This window comes from Chiloscyllium punctatum, chromosome 9 (assembly GCF_047496795.1).
Source record: "Chiloscyllium punctatum isolate Juve2018m chromosome 9, sChiPun1.3, whole genome shotgun sequence".
Classification (NCBI taxonomy): Eukaryota; Metazoa; Chordata; class Chondrichthyes; order Orectolobiformes; family Hemiscylliidae; genus Chiloscyllium; species Chiloscyllium punctatum.
The window spans coordinates 45,555,782-45,574,590 of NC_092747.1; the positions used below are offsets into that span (position 1 = coordinate 45,555,782).

The window sequence follows — 18,809 nt, forward strand, 5'->3', positions numbered from 1 at the left end:
GGGTCCGTGTGTACTGTTATGGTGTTGTGATATGGAGGTGCTGATGTTGGACTGGTATAGAAAAAGTCAGAAGTCACACAACACCAGGTTATAGACCAACAGGTTTATTTAAAATCACAAGCTTTCGGAGTGCTGCTGCTTTGTCAAGTGAAGTTTGGAATCATGGTGTTGGCCATTACCTGCATGCTAAAACGAATGGGCTCTGAATTCTGTGTGAAACCCTCTGTCAAGTTGCTTCCCTGACTATTGGAAAACAAATTAATATTGTCCATATGACACTCTTTTCCTCTGAAAAAATGCCTTGGGGTGAAACTTAGTCTTTTAAATCAGGTGTACTGCCTCAAATTTAGTGAAATTCAGCATAATGCCATTCAGCCAACAACCCTAATGCTCTGATAATACAGAATTTAGGGACACCACGTTCAACAACTCACCCACTATTTTTAAAAATTGGAACAAGAAATTAAGCACCACAATGTCCTGCAATGCTATGTTGTCTATACCCTTTTTCAGTAGATGCACATGAAAAACAAAGTATTTTGTACGAGATATGAAATTTTCCAAAGTTGAGTAGAAATATTCAGCGCAGATAATGCCAGTCAAGCAACCAGAGCCAGAGGTCCAAGCGATCATAGTCAAAGTACCATCAAGGAAAATAGGGGCCTTTGTGAACAGAAGAAGCTTCCCTTTTGATCAATGTGCAGCTTGTCTATGATCTTAGCAAAGGATCATAAAGATGTATCCATAGTATCCTGGAAACTGCCATGTTTTGTATTCACTTTGGCATCCCAGATGTGAATGACGTTTGGCACACTTGAAAATTTATATGTTTGATTTTTGGGAGATGAGGATGGCTCAAGATGGATCACCTTTCCTAAATCAGTGAGAGCCTGAGAAAAAGATACATGAAGAGTCTGAGAAAGGGTACACAGAGAACCTCAGTTGCCCCAAGGCCCTCAAAAAGACATTAAGATGTCTGAACTGTTCAGGTGGTGCACTTCAGTACCCACCTGCTCATGTGTCACTGATGGTCGCTGTCTGCAGTATGTTACACAACCTGTTATTCCAAAGAGGGGAGGTCCTGGTAGAGTAGATATGGTAGAATAATTCATGTTTCTGACGAGATAGAGTATGAACATGAGGCTGTTGCCATACCCGTCAGCTACAGGAGATATTGGATGCCAGTCATGCGAGTCTCTAATAATACAAAGGTTTATCCAGTGACGTGTAATCCACTCCACGAGCGTCTTTGCCACATTCACACTTTTGCATGCTTAACATTAAGACCTCCTATGAGGGGTCCAGTTTTGAGGGATCAAATGTGAGGCTCACATGACTACAATTCCAGTTATAATAATTAATCAATCTAAATCACGACTATGATGTTGCACACATAGAACACCACCACCAAGTGCAGTTAACAGTACCTAATTAGACATAATTTTAGAACCATCAGCACTACACAATCATCCTTGTGAACCCAAATATTGTGTTTTCTTGAAGTGTGATACCTCTTCTAACCACCAGCTATGCTGGCGATAGGCTGCTGCCCAAGGCCCCCTTATTTGGATGTCTTCATTGGGCATTCTCTAGTCACCTGCGGCTGTGAGGACCCCCACATGCTGAGAGATCACATGCATTGTGGCAGGAGTCTACTCTGTCACTACAGTATTCAAAGGCATTGGTGTCAATGGCAGAGAGAAGGTTTTCCCCATAGGAACTCCATTTGATATGGCCCCTGATGATGACAGCAGCTGTTTATTTGCTACAATGAGGTCCATTTGGCCTTACCAGTTTTTCCAAGAAGAACCAGAGTTTGGATTCAACTGCAAGCTTCCCGTCTGCCTCTCACCTTTCCTATGGGCACCAGAAATCAGATACAGGGCAATGAAATGTGTCAAAACGCATTCCCACGATCCCAATAATAAGTTGCTGGATGTAGCTATCCATGGCAGTTGCAAGTTTCGAGAGAGAATCTGCACATTCTGAGGAGTAGGTGATTACAGTGTTTGCAGCCTGGATCGACTTCTCCACTGTTCATGAAAGTGTGCAATCCTCTGGAAGCTCTGCCACATCACCATGTATGCTGTGCCGCATGTCCATCAGCTGCCACCAAACAAATGACTCCAAAGGCTCATCTTGAGACTAAAGCTCAGTATCTAACTTGACTCCAGCACTTCGAGTGTCAGGACTCTGCATTATGTCAGGAGGTAGCTTTCCTCTGTTTTATTTCTGTTGTCTGATGATTGCTGGAAATTAGTAATTTTGGCCAAAACCTTTCGGTAGTTTTTGAGCAATCCATGCCTTTTTTTAAATTTATTCATGGAATGTGGGCAATGCTTGCTCAACCAGTACTTATTGTTTATCCTCAACTGTCCTGGAGATCAGCCTGCTTGAATCTCCATAGTCCTTGGGGTATAGAGGTACCCACAATGGTGTTAGAAAGGGAGTTCCAATATTTTGATCCAGGAACAGTGATATAGATCTAAGTCAGGATGGTGAGGGGCTTAGAGAAGAACCTGCAGTTGCTGATATTCTCAGGTGTCTGCTGACCTTGTCAGGTGGTAGAATTTATGGTTTGGAAGATGATGTCAAAAGAGCCTTTGTAAGTTACTGCAATGTGTCATGTAGACGGTGCACAATGGACATTGGGTGATGAAGGGAGTGATGTTGGATTGAGTCTTAATCAAGCAGGCTAGTTTGGCCTGGATAGTGTCAAGTTTTTGAGTGCTGTTCGAGTTGCACTCATCCAGGGCAAGTGTGGATTATTCCATCTCATTACAGACATTTGGAAGAATGGGGGTGCATAATTTGCTACAGAATTTGCTCTTGTCACTTACATTACTTATGTAGTTAGTCCAGTTCAGTTTCTAGTTAGTGGAACTCCCAGAATGTTATTGCTGGAGGAATCAGTGATGCTAATGCCATTGACTGTTATGAGATAATGGTTAGATTCTCTCTTCTCTCCCATTGCCTGGCACATACATCACACAAATTTTACTTGCTATGTGTCAACCCAAGCCTAGGTGGTGTCCAGGCCATGTTGCATATGGATACAACTGCTTCAGTATTTGCAGAGTTGCAAATGGCTCTGAATACTGAGCAATCATCAACATGCACACTTCTGTGTCATGATGGAGGAAAGGTTGTTGATGAAACAGCTGATGATGATTGGGCCTTGGACACTCCCCTGAGGCACTCCTCCGGAGAAGTCCTGAAGCTGAAATGATTGTTCTACAACAGCTACAACCATTTTCCTTTGTGCTAGGCATAACTCCAGTCAGCAGAGTTTTCCTCTCAATTCCTGTTGACTCTAATTTTACTAGGGTTTCTAAATGACAATATCGGTCAAATGTGGCCTAATGTCAAGGCCAGTTGTTCTCAGTAATAATAAAGTACAGGAAATATCCTACATTATATTTAGAACTAAATGAGACTTTAATAAAATATCCTTTGCTTTAAATCTAAAGTGATAGTAAATAACGTGGAACTAAAGTTATTCAGTCTCCAGTTCCAGTTCATAGGTATCAGTACATATTGTTTGTTATCCTTAAATAAGAAAAATTGACTGATTAGTTTAGGTTTGAAACCAAGATCTTGTTAGACCATGCTGATTGGTCAATAGCCAAGTGGTCAAATAGCAGTTAAGCATTTGATGGTTTCTTGTTATAGGACCTGATACTTATTTTAAAAATGGTATAATAATTCCTTAGCGTATGCGGTACATCATGATAGAATGCGATGCTTGTTCAATATGAAAATCAAGCATGGAAAATTAAACCAATTTGTTATCTATGGAGTAGGTCAAAATTAGAAACTATAACAATTCTATGTGATCCATCTGAGTGATGTCATTATACTTTATACATCAATAGTTACAGTTGTTAAAATGACTTTTTTGTTAATTTTAAACATGTTCCTGTGCAGCTCTGGTTAATGTTAATTTGGAAACCTGATATTCTTCATTCGCATCATATAAGCAAAATATGTTGAAATTGCAGTACACCTGTTAATTTGATCCAAGTCCTATTATTTTGTTTAATTTTGTTTATTCTTCATGTAAAAAATGGCTGTAATAACAATCCCCATCAACATTATTAATTTTGAATATCTTCAAACCTATTATGAGATTTAAAACAAGTGGCCAGGTGCATCTTATAAATTTGAAAGTTTAGTCCATTTTCATTAATGTGATCTACTTCACAAGAAATTCAGCAATTTTCATATTAAGCATACAGCATTGTTCTTGATGGAAGAAAATATCATACAAAATGTTATTGCTGAATATGATTGAATTACAGTAAGTAAAATACTTTTTTTAGTTATTGCAGTTAAATGTAAACACATCAATGTAAAGTGATTTAAGATAGATAACATCATTAAAGACTGAGTGTTCTACGGAGTTGCAGGTAGACGGCATTAAAGAAGGCATTCAGTACATTTACCTTTATTGGTCAGTGCATTGAATATAGGAATTGAGATATCATGTTGAGACTGTACAGGACACTGGTTAGACCACTTTTGGAATGCTTCATTAAATTCTGGTCTCCCTGCTATAGGAAAGATGTTGTTAAACTTGAAAGGGTTCCAGAAAAATTTACAAGGATGTTGCCAGGGTTGGAGATTTTGAGCATTATCAGAGGCTGAGTAGGCTGGGGCTATTTTCTATGGAATGTCAGAGGCTGAGGGGTGACCTAATAGAAGTTAATAAAACCATAAGGGGCATGGATAGGTGAATAGCCAAGGTCTTTTTCCTCAGGTGGGGGAGTCCAAAACTAAAGGGCGAAGGTTTAAAGTGAGAGGGGAAAGATTAAAAAAGGACCTGAGGCTTAAGCTATCCACCATAGGGGTGGTGCCAGAGGAAGTGATGGAGGCTGGTACAATTACAACACTTAAAAGGCATCTGGATGAGCATATCAATAGGAAGGTTTGTATAAAGATTTGTGGGTGGGGTGCCGATTGTCGTAATTGTGGGTATGTTCGCCGAGCTAGGAAGTTGATTTGCTCTGTACAATCATCACAGGAATTCCTAGACAACATCAAGAAAATAAACATAGACAAGAACGAAGCAATGGTCTCATTTGATGTAACAGCATTGTTCACTTGAATTGACAAAACTCTCACCAGAGAGATAATAGCCAACTTCCTGGATAAGCAGAACAGATGACACGACAGAGAACCTATCAACAGGATGTATACTCAAACTACTAGACTTGTGCTTAACGATACCTTCACATTCAACAACCAAATTTATGAACAGATCAATGGGACACCCATGGGCTCACCCATCTCTGGGCTCATAGCAGAAGCAGCAATGCAAAGACTGGAACAAATTGCCCTCCCACAAATCCAACCCAAACTCTGGATCAGATATGTGGGCGACACTTTTGTTATCATTAAGAGAACAGAAATGGAGAACACACATCGGATTATCAACACCATGCTCACAGGGATCAGATTTATGAGAGAGGAGAAAACCCACAATCACTTCCCATTCCTGGATGTGATGGTATGGTAGAAAGAACACAGAATGGTGAATGCACTACAAAAGTGTACAGGAAAATTACACGCACCAACCAGGTCCTGAACTACAACAGCAACCACCCGAACACACACTATAGAAGCTGCATTAGGACCCTGTCCAAAAGGGCTACAACACACTGCAGCACTCCTGACCTACATAGGGAAGAAAAAGAAGAACACCTCTACAGAGTACATGCCAAGAACGGATATCCCCGCAACTTCAATCGCAGATTCCTAACAGACAAACAATATGATGAGCAGATGCCACGACCTAACTCACTAGCTACACTAGGTTATGTAAAAAACGTCTCTGAACTGACACCCAGACTTCTCTGACCACTCAGATTCATGACAGCCCATAAACCAACAGCCACGCTCAGACGACAACTAATCAGGACAAAAGACCCTTTACTCATCATGTGAAAAACAATGTACTTTACTAGGTTCCATGCAAAGACCGCATGAGACACTATATAGGACAAACAGGTAGACAACTAGCAATCTGCATCCACAAACACCAGCTAGCCACTAAATGCCACGACCAGCTTTCCCAGTAGCCACAAATACAGATGACAAAGACCTCAAATTCAACTGGGACAACACAACGATCATAGGACAAGCCAAACAGAGGACAGCCTGAGAATTTCTAGAAGCTGATGACCTTTAAGGATTAATATTAAAATGTTAGCCTTTTGGTTTTGAGTGGATGTTGTGAAACTTGAAAGGGTTCAGAAAAGATTTACAAGGATATTGCTGGGTTGAAGATTTGAGCTAGAGAGAGAGGTTAAATAGGCTGGGACTGTTTCCCTTAAAGCGTCGAAGGCTGAGGGGTGACCTTAAAGTGGGTTATAAAATCATGAGGGGCATGGATAGGATAAATAGACAAAGTCTATTTCCCTGGGGTGGGGGAGTACAGAATTAGACGGCATAGGTTTAGGGTGAGAAGGGAAAGATATAAAAGAGACCTAAGGGGCAACTTTTTCATGCAGAGGGTGGTGTATATGGAATAAGCTGTCAGAGGAAGTGGCAGAGGCTAGTACAATTGCAACGTTTAAGAGGCATTTGGATGGGTATATGAATAGGAAGGGTTTGGAAGGATATGGGCCGGGTGCTGGCAGGTGGGACTAGATTTATTTGGGATATCTGGTCGGCCTGGACGAGTTGGACCAAAAGGTCTGTTTCCGTGCTGTACATCTCTATGACTCTAAGCATGACACCGAGCCACGGATTCTATCAACAAGCACATCGACCTAGACCCAATGTACCAGCCACTACAATGAACAACTGGAACTGGTAACCAGAAGGAGCAGGAACAGAACCAAATAAATTCCAGAAAACACAGTACCACAGCACTTCACAGAAGGCTCCAAAGCACTGAAGATGCCACCTGGACAAGGGATGAAACTTCTGCAAATCAACTTCCCAGCTCAGCGAACATACCCACAACTACGATGACTAGGAAGAGAATAGAGATAAATGAACCAAATGCTGGCAAATGGGACTAGCTCAGATTGGGATGTCTAGTCGGCTTGGACGAGTTGTGCTGTATGACTCCATGGTTCTATTGACCACAAAGGTCACCTAGATAAGTTTCTAGAATGCTTTCAGGATAGTGTCTCAGAACAGCATGTTCCAGAACCAACCACAGAGCATGATGCACTAAACCTCGTATTGTGTAATGAGATGGGATTAATTAATGGACTACAGGTGATTTAGCTAGCAATGACCATTCAGTTGATGGGAGAGAGGTGTGTGTCCAAGACCATTTCTTTAAAAATTAAATAAAGACAATGTAAGGATATGATCAATTTAGCTAACTGAATTAGCAAATTAAGTTAAAAGACAGGCCAAAGGAGATGAAGTGGGAGACATTTAAAGGGATACTTCAGATTATACAAAATAAATATATTCCATAGAGTATGAGCAATTCCGAGGGACCGTCCAATTATCCATGGTTAACTAAAAATGTTGAAGATAGTTTCAAACAAAGAGAACAGGTGTACAATTGTGCAAAGATAGGTGGCAGGTCAGGAGATTGGATAAATATATTTAAAAAAGCAAAAAAGGGAAAAATTAAAGTACAATTTGTTACCCAGTCATATAAAAACAGGTCTGTAAGAGATTTTTTAATAAATATTTGAAGAAGAAGATGAATGAATCAGGTATTTTGCATCTATCTTCCCTCCAGAGGATACAAATGCAGTTAGTGAGTCTGGAAGGCAGAGAACAGGAAGGTTAAATAAAAAAGAAGTGAGTTTAGTAAGGCTAAATGGAATGTGCAAGGAGTCTGAGGAAAATGACACATGAGTTGAGGACATAGATAGGGTGTATGATATCAGGGTTTTGGCTGAGACTTATATGAAGGTCGTGGTGGTATTATGGTGAGCATAACAAGCAGTTGACCCAGTATCATTTCCCCTCCATCACAAATTATGAGTAGACTCATAGGCTAAATGGATACTTTCACTGCTGAATCTTATGTTCAGATTGGCGGGTATAGCAGCTGGTTATATGGTATTCAAATGTGATAAAGCGGTGAATAGAAGAAGAACGGGATTATAATATTGAACAAGGAATCAACAATAGCAGTGAGAAGGACTGGTATCTTGGAAAGATCATCCAATGAGGCCATATGCGTAGGATTTTTTTTTAAAAAACGCAAGAGAGCAAACACATGATGTATTAGATGTTTATTTAGCCAATAAATGGGAGGCCCAACAGGGGAGTGGACAGTTCAGAAGCTAATATTCAGGAATGAGTCCAGGCAGATGGCAAGTGTATTAGTAAGGGAGCATTTTGAAGATAGTGACTATAACTTAGCTAGATTTAAGGTAGCTGTAGAAACAGATAATGATGGGCCATGAATAAAAGATCTAAATCAGGGAATCGTTTTACTAAGATAACATACAATTTTCCCCAAGTCGACAGGAAGCAAGTACCTGCAGATAAAATTGTGTCAGAACAGTGGGAGGCATTAAAGAAGTAAATAACAAGCGTACAGGGCAGTTACATAAAGACAAAATGTGGGATCAAGGCAAAAGGTACAAACATTGGAAAACAGGAGGATAGCTGTAAATTGCAGTAGGAGATAGTAAGGACTGCAGATGCTGAAAGTCGCTGTCGATAAACTGTGGAGCTGGAAAGGCATCAGAGGAGTAGGAAAGTCGAAAGCAGGAAGTGCTCCTCTGATGCTGTCTGACCTGCTGTGCCTTTCTAGCTCCACACTTTATCAACCCTAAACAATAGCAGTCGGCTGGGAATTCAACCATGGGGAAGTGTGAGATAATGCACTTGGGGAGGACTAACCATGCAAGGGGTTGCAGTAACTGATAGGACTCTGGAAAGCATTGAAGATTAGAGGAACCTTTGTGTGCATAACCTTAGATCCCTGTTGGTAGCAGAGCAGATGGATAAAGTAGTTAAAGAGGCTATGGGATTCTTATTGTATTAGCCGAGGCATTGAATACAACAGCAATGAGGTTATGCTGGAACTGTATAAAATGCTGATTAGGCTACGACTGAAGTAATATGTGTAGTTGTAGTCACGAAATTGTAGAAAGGATAACATTGCACTCTAGAGGATGCAGAGATTTATCAGGATGCTGCCTGCGCTGGAGGATCTGGACTATGAGGAAAGATTGGATAGGCTAAGGTTGTTTTCTTTGGAGCAGTGATGTTTAAAAGAAAACCTGATAGAGCTGTATAAGATTATATAAGGCATGTGTTGGGTGGATTGGAAAGCCTTTTTTCATTAATAGAGGGGCAAATAAGAAAAGCGGTAGAGTGCTGAGAGGAAAGGTCAGAAGTTTCTCATTCATAGGCTTTGGAATCCCAAACTCATATACTGAATTGGTGATTGAGTCAGGAAATCTTGTAACGTTTGAGCAGTACTTAAATATTAACTTGTGTTGTCATTACCTCTAAGGCTATGGCCCAAAAACTGGAATATAGGATTGGTGTGTTCTGCTCTTTGGTGACTGACATGGACACAATGGGCTGAATGGCTTCTTTCTGTGCTGTAAAAATTTAAGTATAACCCAGAAACAGCACTAAATGGAAGTGGGAGGACAAACTTGGAAAAATCGAGAGAAGTGGTACTGAGTGAATTGTTGGAGTGGAGGCTGACAAGTGCCCAAGTTCTGATGGGCTTCATCCTAGAATATTAAAAGCAGTGGCTAGTGCGATAATTGATGTATTAGTTTTAATTTTTCAAAACTCCCTTGATTTATGGATGGTCCCATTATATTGTTAAATTACAAATGCAAGTCTCTCAAAAACGGGAGGAAGGCAGAAAGCAAGAAACGCAGGACATTTAGCTTAACATCTGGCATAAGGAGAATGTTAGAAGTTATCACTAAAGAAGTTATAACAGGGCACATAAATAAGTTTAAGGTAATTAGTGAGATTAACTTGGTTTTGTGAAAGAGAAATCATGTCTAACCAATCTCTTTGAGTTCTTTGAGGAGGTAACACATGCTGGTGATAAAGAGGAACTGGTGGAAGTTGTGTAAATATAATTCCCGAATGCATTTATTAAGTTATCACATTGAAAGTTAGTGTGGAAAGTAAACACTTATGATGTAGGATGTAGCATGTTAGTAAGGAAGTAAGTTTGGCTGGTTAACAAGCAGAGAGTTGGTGTAAATGAGTCTTTTTCAAGTTGGCAAGATGTAACAAGTAGTGTGCCATGAGTTGGAGTTGGGACTCAAATGTTTTCAAGTTTTATATATATGACATAGATGACAAGATGGAGAGTATCGTTGCCAAATGTTCTAATGACACAAAGGTAGGTAGGAAATTAAACTGTGAAGAGGACACAAGGAGGTTACAAAAAGATGATAAGTTAATTGAGTTGACAAAGATAAAAAGTTATCCATTTTGGCAGGAAGAATTAAAAATAAGGTTATTATCTAAATGTCATGAGATTGTAGAGCTCTGAGATGCAAAGGAATCTGGGTATTCTCATGCGTGAATCTCAAAAGGTTCATATGCAGCCCAGCAAATTTTTAAGGAAGCCAATAGAATGCTATCATTTCTGGCAAGGCAAATTAAATACAAAGTAAGGAGGTTATGTTTCAATTGTACATGGCACTGGAGAAATATCATCTGGAGTACTGTGTACAGTATTAGTCACCTTATTTTAAGGAGGATGTAAGTATTCTGGAGGCTGTTCAGAGAAGATTTATTGGACTAATATCTGGAATAGGCAAAAGTGACGACTGCAGATGCTGGAAAGCAGAGTTTAGATCAGAGTGGTGCTGGAAAAACACAGCAGGTCAGGCAGCACCCGAGGAGCAGGAAAATCGACGTTTTGGGCAAAAGCCCTTCGTTCTGATGAAGGACTTTTGCCCGAAACATCGATTTTCCTGCTCCTTGGATGCTGCCTGACCTGCTGCGCTTTTCCAGCACCACTCTGATCTAATATCTGGAATGGCTAGACTAGGCTTATGTCTACTGGGTTTTAGAAGAGTAAGAGATGACATGACAGAAATATATAAAAGCCTTAAGCAGCTTGAAAAGTTAGATGTAGTAATTATGATTCCTCTTTTGGGAGAAAATAGAGCAGGGGTCACTGATATAAAATCAGACTTATTCCATTTAAACCATAAATTAAAGCTTTTATACCTCATAAACTGAATAGATTCTGAAAATCTGCTGTGATAAAGATATCTTCTCCTCAGATTGATCAGTGCTGCTTCCAGACTAATATTTCAATCATCACCTAAATGGCCTTCTCCAAGATCAAGTTATCTTTTGTAATGTATCTGACAGGATCTGTTGGTAATTATAACGATGATTCTGTCTCTTTAAATTCTGCTTTCAAAGCTTCATTGTCACATTTTTCCACTAATTTGAGGTGATCATTAATTAAATTATCTGTGGATTCCCCTAGATGCCAACCTGTTCTGTTAAACCTTGCCTTTTCAAGAATTTTATCTGTTCTAAGAACATGGGAACAGGAATAGACTATTCAACCCTTCAAGTTTACTTTGCCGTTCATCACCATCCTGCTGATCATCCATTTCAGCGCCTTTTCCCCTACACCATCTCCATACACTTTACATCATAAGTATTTTAAAATCTGTTGATTTCTGCTTGAAAACAATGTTGAATACCCCATCCATTACTTTACTGATATTTGAGAGTAGACTGATTGATAGTCTGGTTTTTAATTCTTCACTCCCTTACCTCCCATATGCCTTCAGTTGGTCCCAAATTAAGGTCATGGGAAACCATCCCTCTGCCAACCTGCCAGCAGGTTGCCCATGTTTCCTGGTCAGGAAAGCAGACACTTTTCTCACCTGCCTGGATGCATAGTCAAACAAGTCTGTCCCCTTTAAGATCTTAAAATATTCTGCCTTTCCACGTTCAAGTCCAATGACATCATCAGATTAGATTAGATTAGATTAGATTACTTACAGTGTGGAAACAGGCCCTTCGGCCCATCAAGTCCACACCGCCCCGCCGAAGCGTACCCACCCATACCCCTACATCTACATCGACCCCTTACCTAACACTACGGGCAATTTAGCATGGCCAATTCACCTAACCTGCACATCTTTGGACTGTGGGAGGAAACCGGAGCACCCGGAGGAAACCCACGCAGACACGGGGAGAACGTGCAAACTCCACACAGTCAGTCGCCTGAGGCGGGAATTGAACCTGGGTCTCCGGCGCTGTGAGGCAGCAGTGCTAACCACTGTGCCGCCGTGCCGCCTAATCATCAGATTAGGTTGAGGTAAATAGAGTCTTCAGCATTAACCCTCTCAAAACCCTGATCATGTACAACACCTGTCAGCTGAACAAAATATCCATCTTTATGTTTACAGAAAGCTTGTTGATCTTGTTTTCCTTCTTTACTGCTTGCTCAACCTGGATGTTTACCTTAATTGACTGGTGTGCAAGGACACCCAGGTCTCGTTACACATTCCATTTGTCAATTTATAGCCATTCCTGTTTTTGCTGCTAAAGTAGATAATCTCACATTTATCTACACTATACTGTAACTGCCATACATTGTCCCACTCAATCAACTTGACCAAATCACACTGAATCATCTTTGGATCCCTCTCACTGCTCACCCTCCCAGCCAGCCTGCCAGCATATGCAGATTAGGAAATATTACATTTCACTCCCTCATCTAAATCATTAATATATATTGTGAATAGCTGGAGTACTTGCACTGATCCCTGCAGTATTTCTCTATTTGTCTGCCATTCAAAACAAGGCACCTTTATTCCTGCTCTTTTTTTTCCTGTCTGACAACCAGTTTTCTATACATCTCAATACACTACCGTCAATCCCATGCACTTTAATATCACACTCTTATTTGGAACTTTGTTGAAAGCCTTCTGAAAGTCTAAATAAACCACACCCAATGGCTCCCCCTCATCAACTTTACAAGTTGTTTCCTTAAAGTTCCAGTAGATTTGTCACGCATAATTTCCATTTTGTAAATCAATGCTGACTCTGTCCAGTCAATGTGTTTAAAAGTTGAGTGAAAGACATTAGCCTGATTAGTCCTCAAAGTCTTATGCTCTGATTTTTAATACTAGACTTACTTTCATGGATAAAATAAACAATAGTGATAATGCTGTCCAGCACTGTTTTCATGGTGCTCTGCCACTAAATCCTTTACCAATGACTAGCATTTTCCCCACTACTTATGTCAGGCTGGCTGGTCCATAATTCCTGGCTTTCTCATTACCTCCCTTTTTAAATAGAAGAGTTATGTCAGCTATCCTCTAAACTGTAAGAACTGCTCAAGAGTCTAGAATCTAGAATCTTGGAAGCTGTCCACCAATGCATCCACTATTTCTAGGACCACTTCTTTAAGTACTCTGGTATGTCGATTATCAGATTACGAGGCCTTCAATCCCATAAATTTCCTCAACACCATTTCCCTACTTTTACTGATTTCTTCCAATTCCTCCCTCTCACTAAACTGTATTCCCCAACATTTCTGACCTGTTACTTGTGTCCTGTTTTATAAACACAGAACCAAAGTATGTATTTAGTTGGTCAGCCACTTCTTTGTACCCCATTATAAATTCTCCTATTTCTGACCATAAGAAGTCTCCATTTGAAAAATAAATATGAAAATTAACCATATCAAATCAAATAGTTTTCCCTGTCTTGAATACTTGTTGATGGACTCCATGTAAAAGAATAAATGGGTTAACTTACTGACTGGAAAGTAACATAATTTAAAGGTTAAATGGTAAAAATGAGTCACTTTCTATAACCAATGAAATTTAAGGGAGACCATCTTCACTAGAAAATGCTCTTAATCGTTTGTGACACATATATAGGATAGGTTCAGCAAGATATTGAGATTGTTTTGGTGAATATGTTATGCAATCTCAGTTTAACATTGGAGATAGAAGTAAGAGCTGCTTCCACATGGGGGTGGTTGTCATCTCTTCTGCAATTATTCAGTACTTAACACATTCCCTACACATGCATGAGTAGCTCAGTGAATCTAGCTGTACAAGTGGACAGTTTTAAATTCTTCTAAAAGAGAAAGCATCCTCTCCATATCTACCTTGTTAAGACCATCCAGGATTTTAGATATTTCAGTCAAGTTACCTCTTACTTTTCTAAACTCCAATATTTGAGGTTGATGACTATTTATCAGCACTCCCTGAATTTTTTTTTTAAATTTCTTCTAATAGTATGGCTTTTCACCTTTCAGGACATTACATGACCACTGGTCTGAGGAAACACTGGGAGTCATAATGCTTTGTTAAATAATGCTTGATTATAACGATCAAACATTTAGAACCTGAAACATTTCAGGTTTAGTTGAGCTGTAATCAAGTCAGATTATGTCTACAGACGTGTTCTTTAACTCAGCAAAATAAGTAATTTTTAATTGTGATATTTTCTAGAGATAGGGCACATCTTGCCTGTACCAAACAAAGCAAAATGACTGTTCTTAATATGTACACTGTTCTTCTTATCACTGTAAAACTGGCATTGCCTTCTTTGGTAGTGTTTGATCAGATGCAGAACTTTTTAGTCATATCTATTCTCACTCACATGTCTAAAATGTATAGTATATAAAATGGTTTTTGCTCATCACTGATAGATTCATTACCATAAACTCTATTGTGTTGGATGCTTTTGTTGTTTAGACTTCAAAATTCGTTGTCTCTTACGCATCAAGAGACAAACTGGAAAGAACCAGCTGGTTCATCGAGCCTGTCGTCAACAGTTATGATGCAACAAAGCATTACAACTCCCAAAATCTCAGAGTACTATGAGTTTTTATTTTTGTTCAGTTTCTAATTTTTTTTCTGATGTTTCCATGCCCTATCTGCTTTTACAGCAATTTCTACAAAAGTGTATTTTATAAGTTAACCTGCCATCATGTTTAACATCTCAAATCTCCGACAACGTGGAAACTCTTTTAGTATTTAAATGATGTGCATATCTGAAAAAGAAGAACGTTTTGTAACCCTACCAGATTTTTCACTAATTTGAAACACATTGGACAGCATGATTGTACATATCTTCATTTGACCTGATATTTATTGCATACAATATACTGCATAGAAACAGGCAATTCTAGCCCAAGCAATCTATGTCAGTGATTATGTTCCACTCAAGTCTCTTTCCATTTTACTTCGTGTAATTCCAGCAGCATGATCCTCTTCTCATCTCTCGTGCTTTTTAAAAATTGACTTGATTTTTCTTTCTTTTACAAAGTTATTACATTTTCTCAATTTTTTAAGGATATTATCTGGACACATAGTTAATATCAGAAGTAATTTTTTTAGGTCTGAATTTTAAATGAGAAATGCAAATCCATCAGTGAATCAAAAATGAATTCTAATAAAGTGTGGCTGGGCATTGTTGGTTTCAATTTGGTTTAAAAGTTGAGTGAAAGGCATTAGCCTGATAAGTCCTCAAAGCCTTATGCTCTGCTTTTTAATACTAGACTTGCTATTCATTGATAGAATAAACAATAGTGATAATGGTATTCTCAGTCAAATTGGCATATTTTCATTGTGCTTTTTGCAAAACACATGTCATTAATAATTGCTTTGGAATGTTTTGTCTTTGAATTAATATTTTGAAAGCATTGCTTTAGTTGACTGCCAGACAAAACCACAACTTGACAGATCCAATAGTGTTCCAAGTTTGGTCCCATTCTTAATAGGTTTTCAGGTTAGAACAGTAAAAGCAGTTTCCCTTATAGGTATTGATTCTTTTGTTATTGATCATCGTATGAATATAAACAGTGATAAGAATGATGCAAGTTCTGATAGCATTGCAATACAAATGCCAAAGCAGTGTTGATCACATTGCTTTATGATCATTCTAGCAACGTAAGCCTATTATTCATGAATTCACAGTTCAAATGAAAATTGAAACTGGTCCAACTTGAACAGGTAGTTAGCCAGTTTGAAGTAGAACTTAGCTAATGTCACGTACATAGTAATCAGTGTACATGTTTATATATGTATGTGGGGAACTCAATTTTGTCCTACAATTATGCAGTACTCGAGCCAGAGCTCTAACTATCTATTTTGTCAGTAACCATGTCAATTGATTGTGAATATGTATTATTGCTGAATCAAATTATTTCAAAATATTAATAAGTCACCTTTGGTGTGTCCAAAGGATGCAATAATACAGATACAATGGAGCTATGTTGCCATCTAATGGCTGGAGCCATTTGATTTGTTTACATAGGGAATTTCCATTCTAATGGCATGTTAAATTTGATGTTTAAAAATGCTAAAATCATGACATCAGGTAACCTTTGTATGCTTAATATTATTAATATCTAGAGATAAAATATTAAGGGCAGAAATCTGAGCGTTTAATATGTGAATTCTATGTACTGTTGCCACTTGTGGCTACTAATTAAGTTTTTGTTTGCTTTCATTCACAAAAATGTCAAAGTGTTTAACCATTGTTTGCACCAATTTGAGTAGCTACTGATGTATGTTGGCATCCATGTTCAATGGCTAATAATTTCATTACTCAAATTTGTAGTTGATTACTGGTAAACAAAATGGTCAGAGTGGAATCCAAGTAATGGTGTACAACAGTAAATTCTCAATTCAGTTACCTGTGTTTCACAACTGATCGAAACATTATGAACTGCACTCATGCCTATGATTGATCAGTGCTGATTGGCAAAAGGCCTGTAATTGTATGAATTATAACACAGCAATTGCAATATTTACTTTCTGGTGCTGGAAATCTTCTATGGTTTTCTCTAACAAGCTGCTTTTTCAGAGTACTGCAGTTTAAGCAGTTTGATGATCAATTTCTATTTTTGACAGAAGAGTAGCAAAGGAATGAGCACAACACTGCTGGTGCACTTCTTTGGAAGAGGAGGAGACAGGAAGCTCCAGTATAAAGATTTCTACAGGTAAGAAACTCATCCATTCTGCTAATTAGTTGTTTTTGAGAAGAACACTCTGACCTTCAGAGCAAAGTTTTCAATGTTTTGCATGTTCTCTTCTAAAATATAAAGCTTAACTATCTGACGTTTTTCATAATTCTTTGAACAAATAAGACCAGTAAGATTTGGCATGACAGTGCTTTAATGTGTTTAGAATTTTTTTGTGGTTAAGAGATCCCTGCCTACCACAGAGATAGAAAACTTTAATTGAACTTAGACTCCCACATCTGACAGTTAGAGGCTGTAGGTCTTGTTTTTATGGTCCAATGCAGATAATTTTTCAACATTGGTAGGTGTTTGAGTACAATGAGGGAGCTGTTCATTGTCTTTATGGTTAAGGTATGTGCTTTTGATCACTCCATTAAAACTGCTTAAAAGTTTGTTATTTGGCAGTAAATCTGGTTTTGCACATTTATATAGAAGATAAAAGGGTCAGTGTGATTTTTACCTTGGTTCAGATATCACTTTTCATCCAAATTGTGTTTGTTGGTAAATCAACCAAATCATCTTTCCCGTTCTTCTTAATGGAAAAATGTGATTTTTATCTGTTCTTTTTACCACACACAGGAAATCATTGTTGGCTATTGATCAAAGTGCCTGTATGTTTTGAAAGCAGATGATTGATGAGCCATGCAGACATATTTAATTGTAAGAAGGAAAGCACTGATATTTTACAATGGGAATATTTTGTTTGATGCTCATGAGATACTATAGTTTTGATATTAAAAAGTCTCAACATGAAGAATTTGGGAGATATTGCTAGCCAAATCAACACATCCAGGAATGGTGCTCATGGAGACCACTGAGAGTTGAATAGATTTTGTGCTGACTTTGATTTCTACCCATTTCCTTTGAACACTTCTTGACAAATTCAGTCAGGGAATGAGCTCTCTGATTTTTACTCAAGCTTATGGTAAAAAGAAAATATGTATCAAAAATATTACAATATTGCTAGCATTCTGCAGCACTTGAGATAAGGAAGTCCAATGTTGAAAATGCTCAACTTTAACTAAATTCAAGCGAATCAAGAACAAATAATATAAGAGTTTATCCAAATCTGAGAAGAATTATTTAAAATAAATAGAGCAAAAATTATGGTTAAGAGATGCAGATCTGAAAAGAAAAGCAAACAATAAACAACAATAAGCTTAAAGGAAAATATATTTTACTATGTTATTTCATTTTGGAAAGAATTTAAAATGCTGCTGTTCAAAATATTTGATTAAACTACAGGTAATATGATTGTTTAAATTCCCTAATGGTAACTTCTTCTGCTCTTTTTGTGGGAGCTTCTTTTTGTTTATTACAAGAAAATGAAAGGGAGGGGACTGGACCTTCCACAGACAGTGACAAGAGTGAATGTGTTAACTAACTTACAGATGTACAATCTGTAGCTTTAGTATTTGTTTTCACACTTGTCACTGTTGTAAACCAATGTGCTGTATTGTCAATTAAACTAAATGGTGAGGGTAAGGGATTTAATTTGTGTAAGTGTGGTAAATGTAGTGTCAAGGCCAAAGAGAAAGGTATGAGTATGGAAAGTGATAAATAGACTGAGACAGGCGGGATAGCGAGGACAAATTTAAAAGTAAACCAATGGATAAGACCAGAGTTTACAAAAATGACAAAACTGAAGGCTCTGTATGGAATACACACAGCATTCAAAAATGGATAATAGAATGTTAGCCTTTATTGCAAGACGATTTGAGTACAGTAGTGAAGACAGTTGCATAGAAGCTTGGTTAGACCACATATGAAGAACTGTTTGCATTTTTTGGTATGCGGTTAAGGATATTACTTCCATAGAGGGATGCAATGAATGTTTACCAGGCTTGTCCCTGGAAAGGCAAGACTGTACTATGCA

At 38.4% G+C, this 18,809-nt stretch overlaps 1 protein-coding gene across 2 annotated transcripts in view; it reads left to right on the top strand.

Moving 5' to 3' along the window:
• The window catches only part of micu2 (mitochondrial calcium uptake 2), a 463,232-nt gene that overhangs the window by 393,866 nt on the left and 50,557 nt on the right, over positions 1-18,809 (top strand). The window contains exon 9 of one of the 2 annotated variants that reach the window (XM_072577388.1): positions 16,824-16,912. In XM_072577388.1, the coding sequence (XP_072433489.1) occupies positions 16,824-16,912 (89 nt within the window). The remainder of the gene's footprint in view (positions 1-16,823; positions 16,913-18,809) is intronic. The other variant, XM_072577389.1, reaches the window with a different exon arrangement.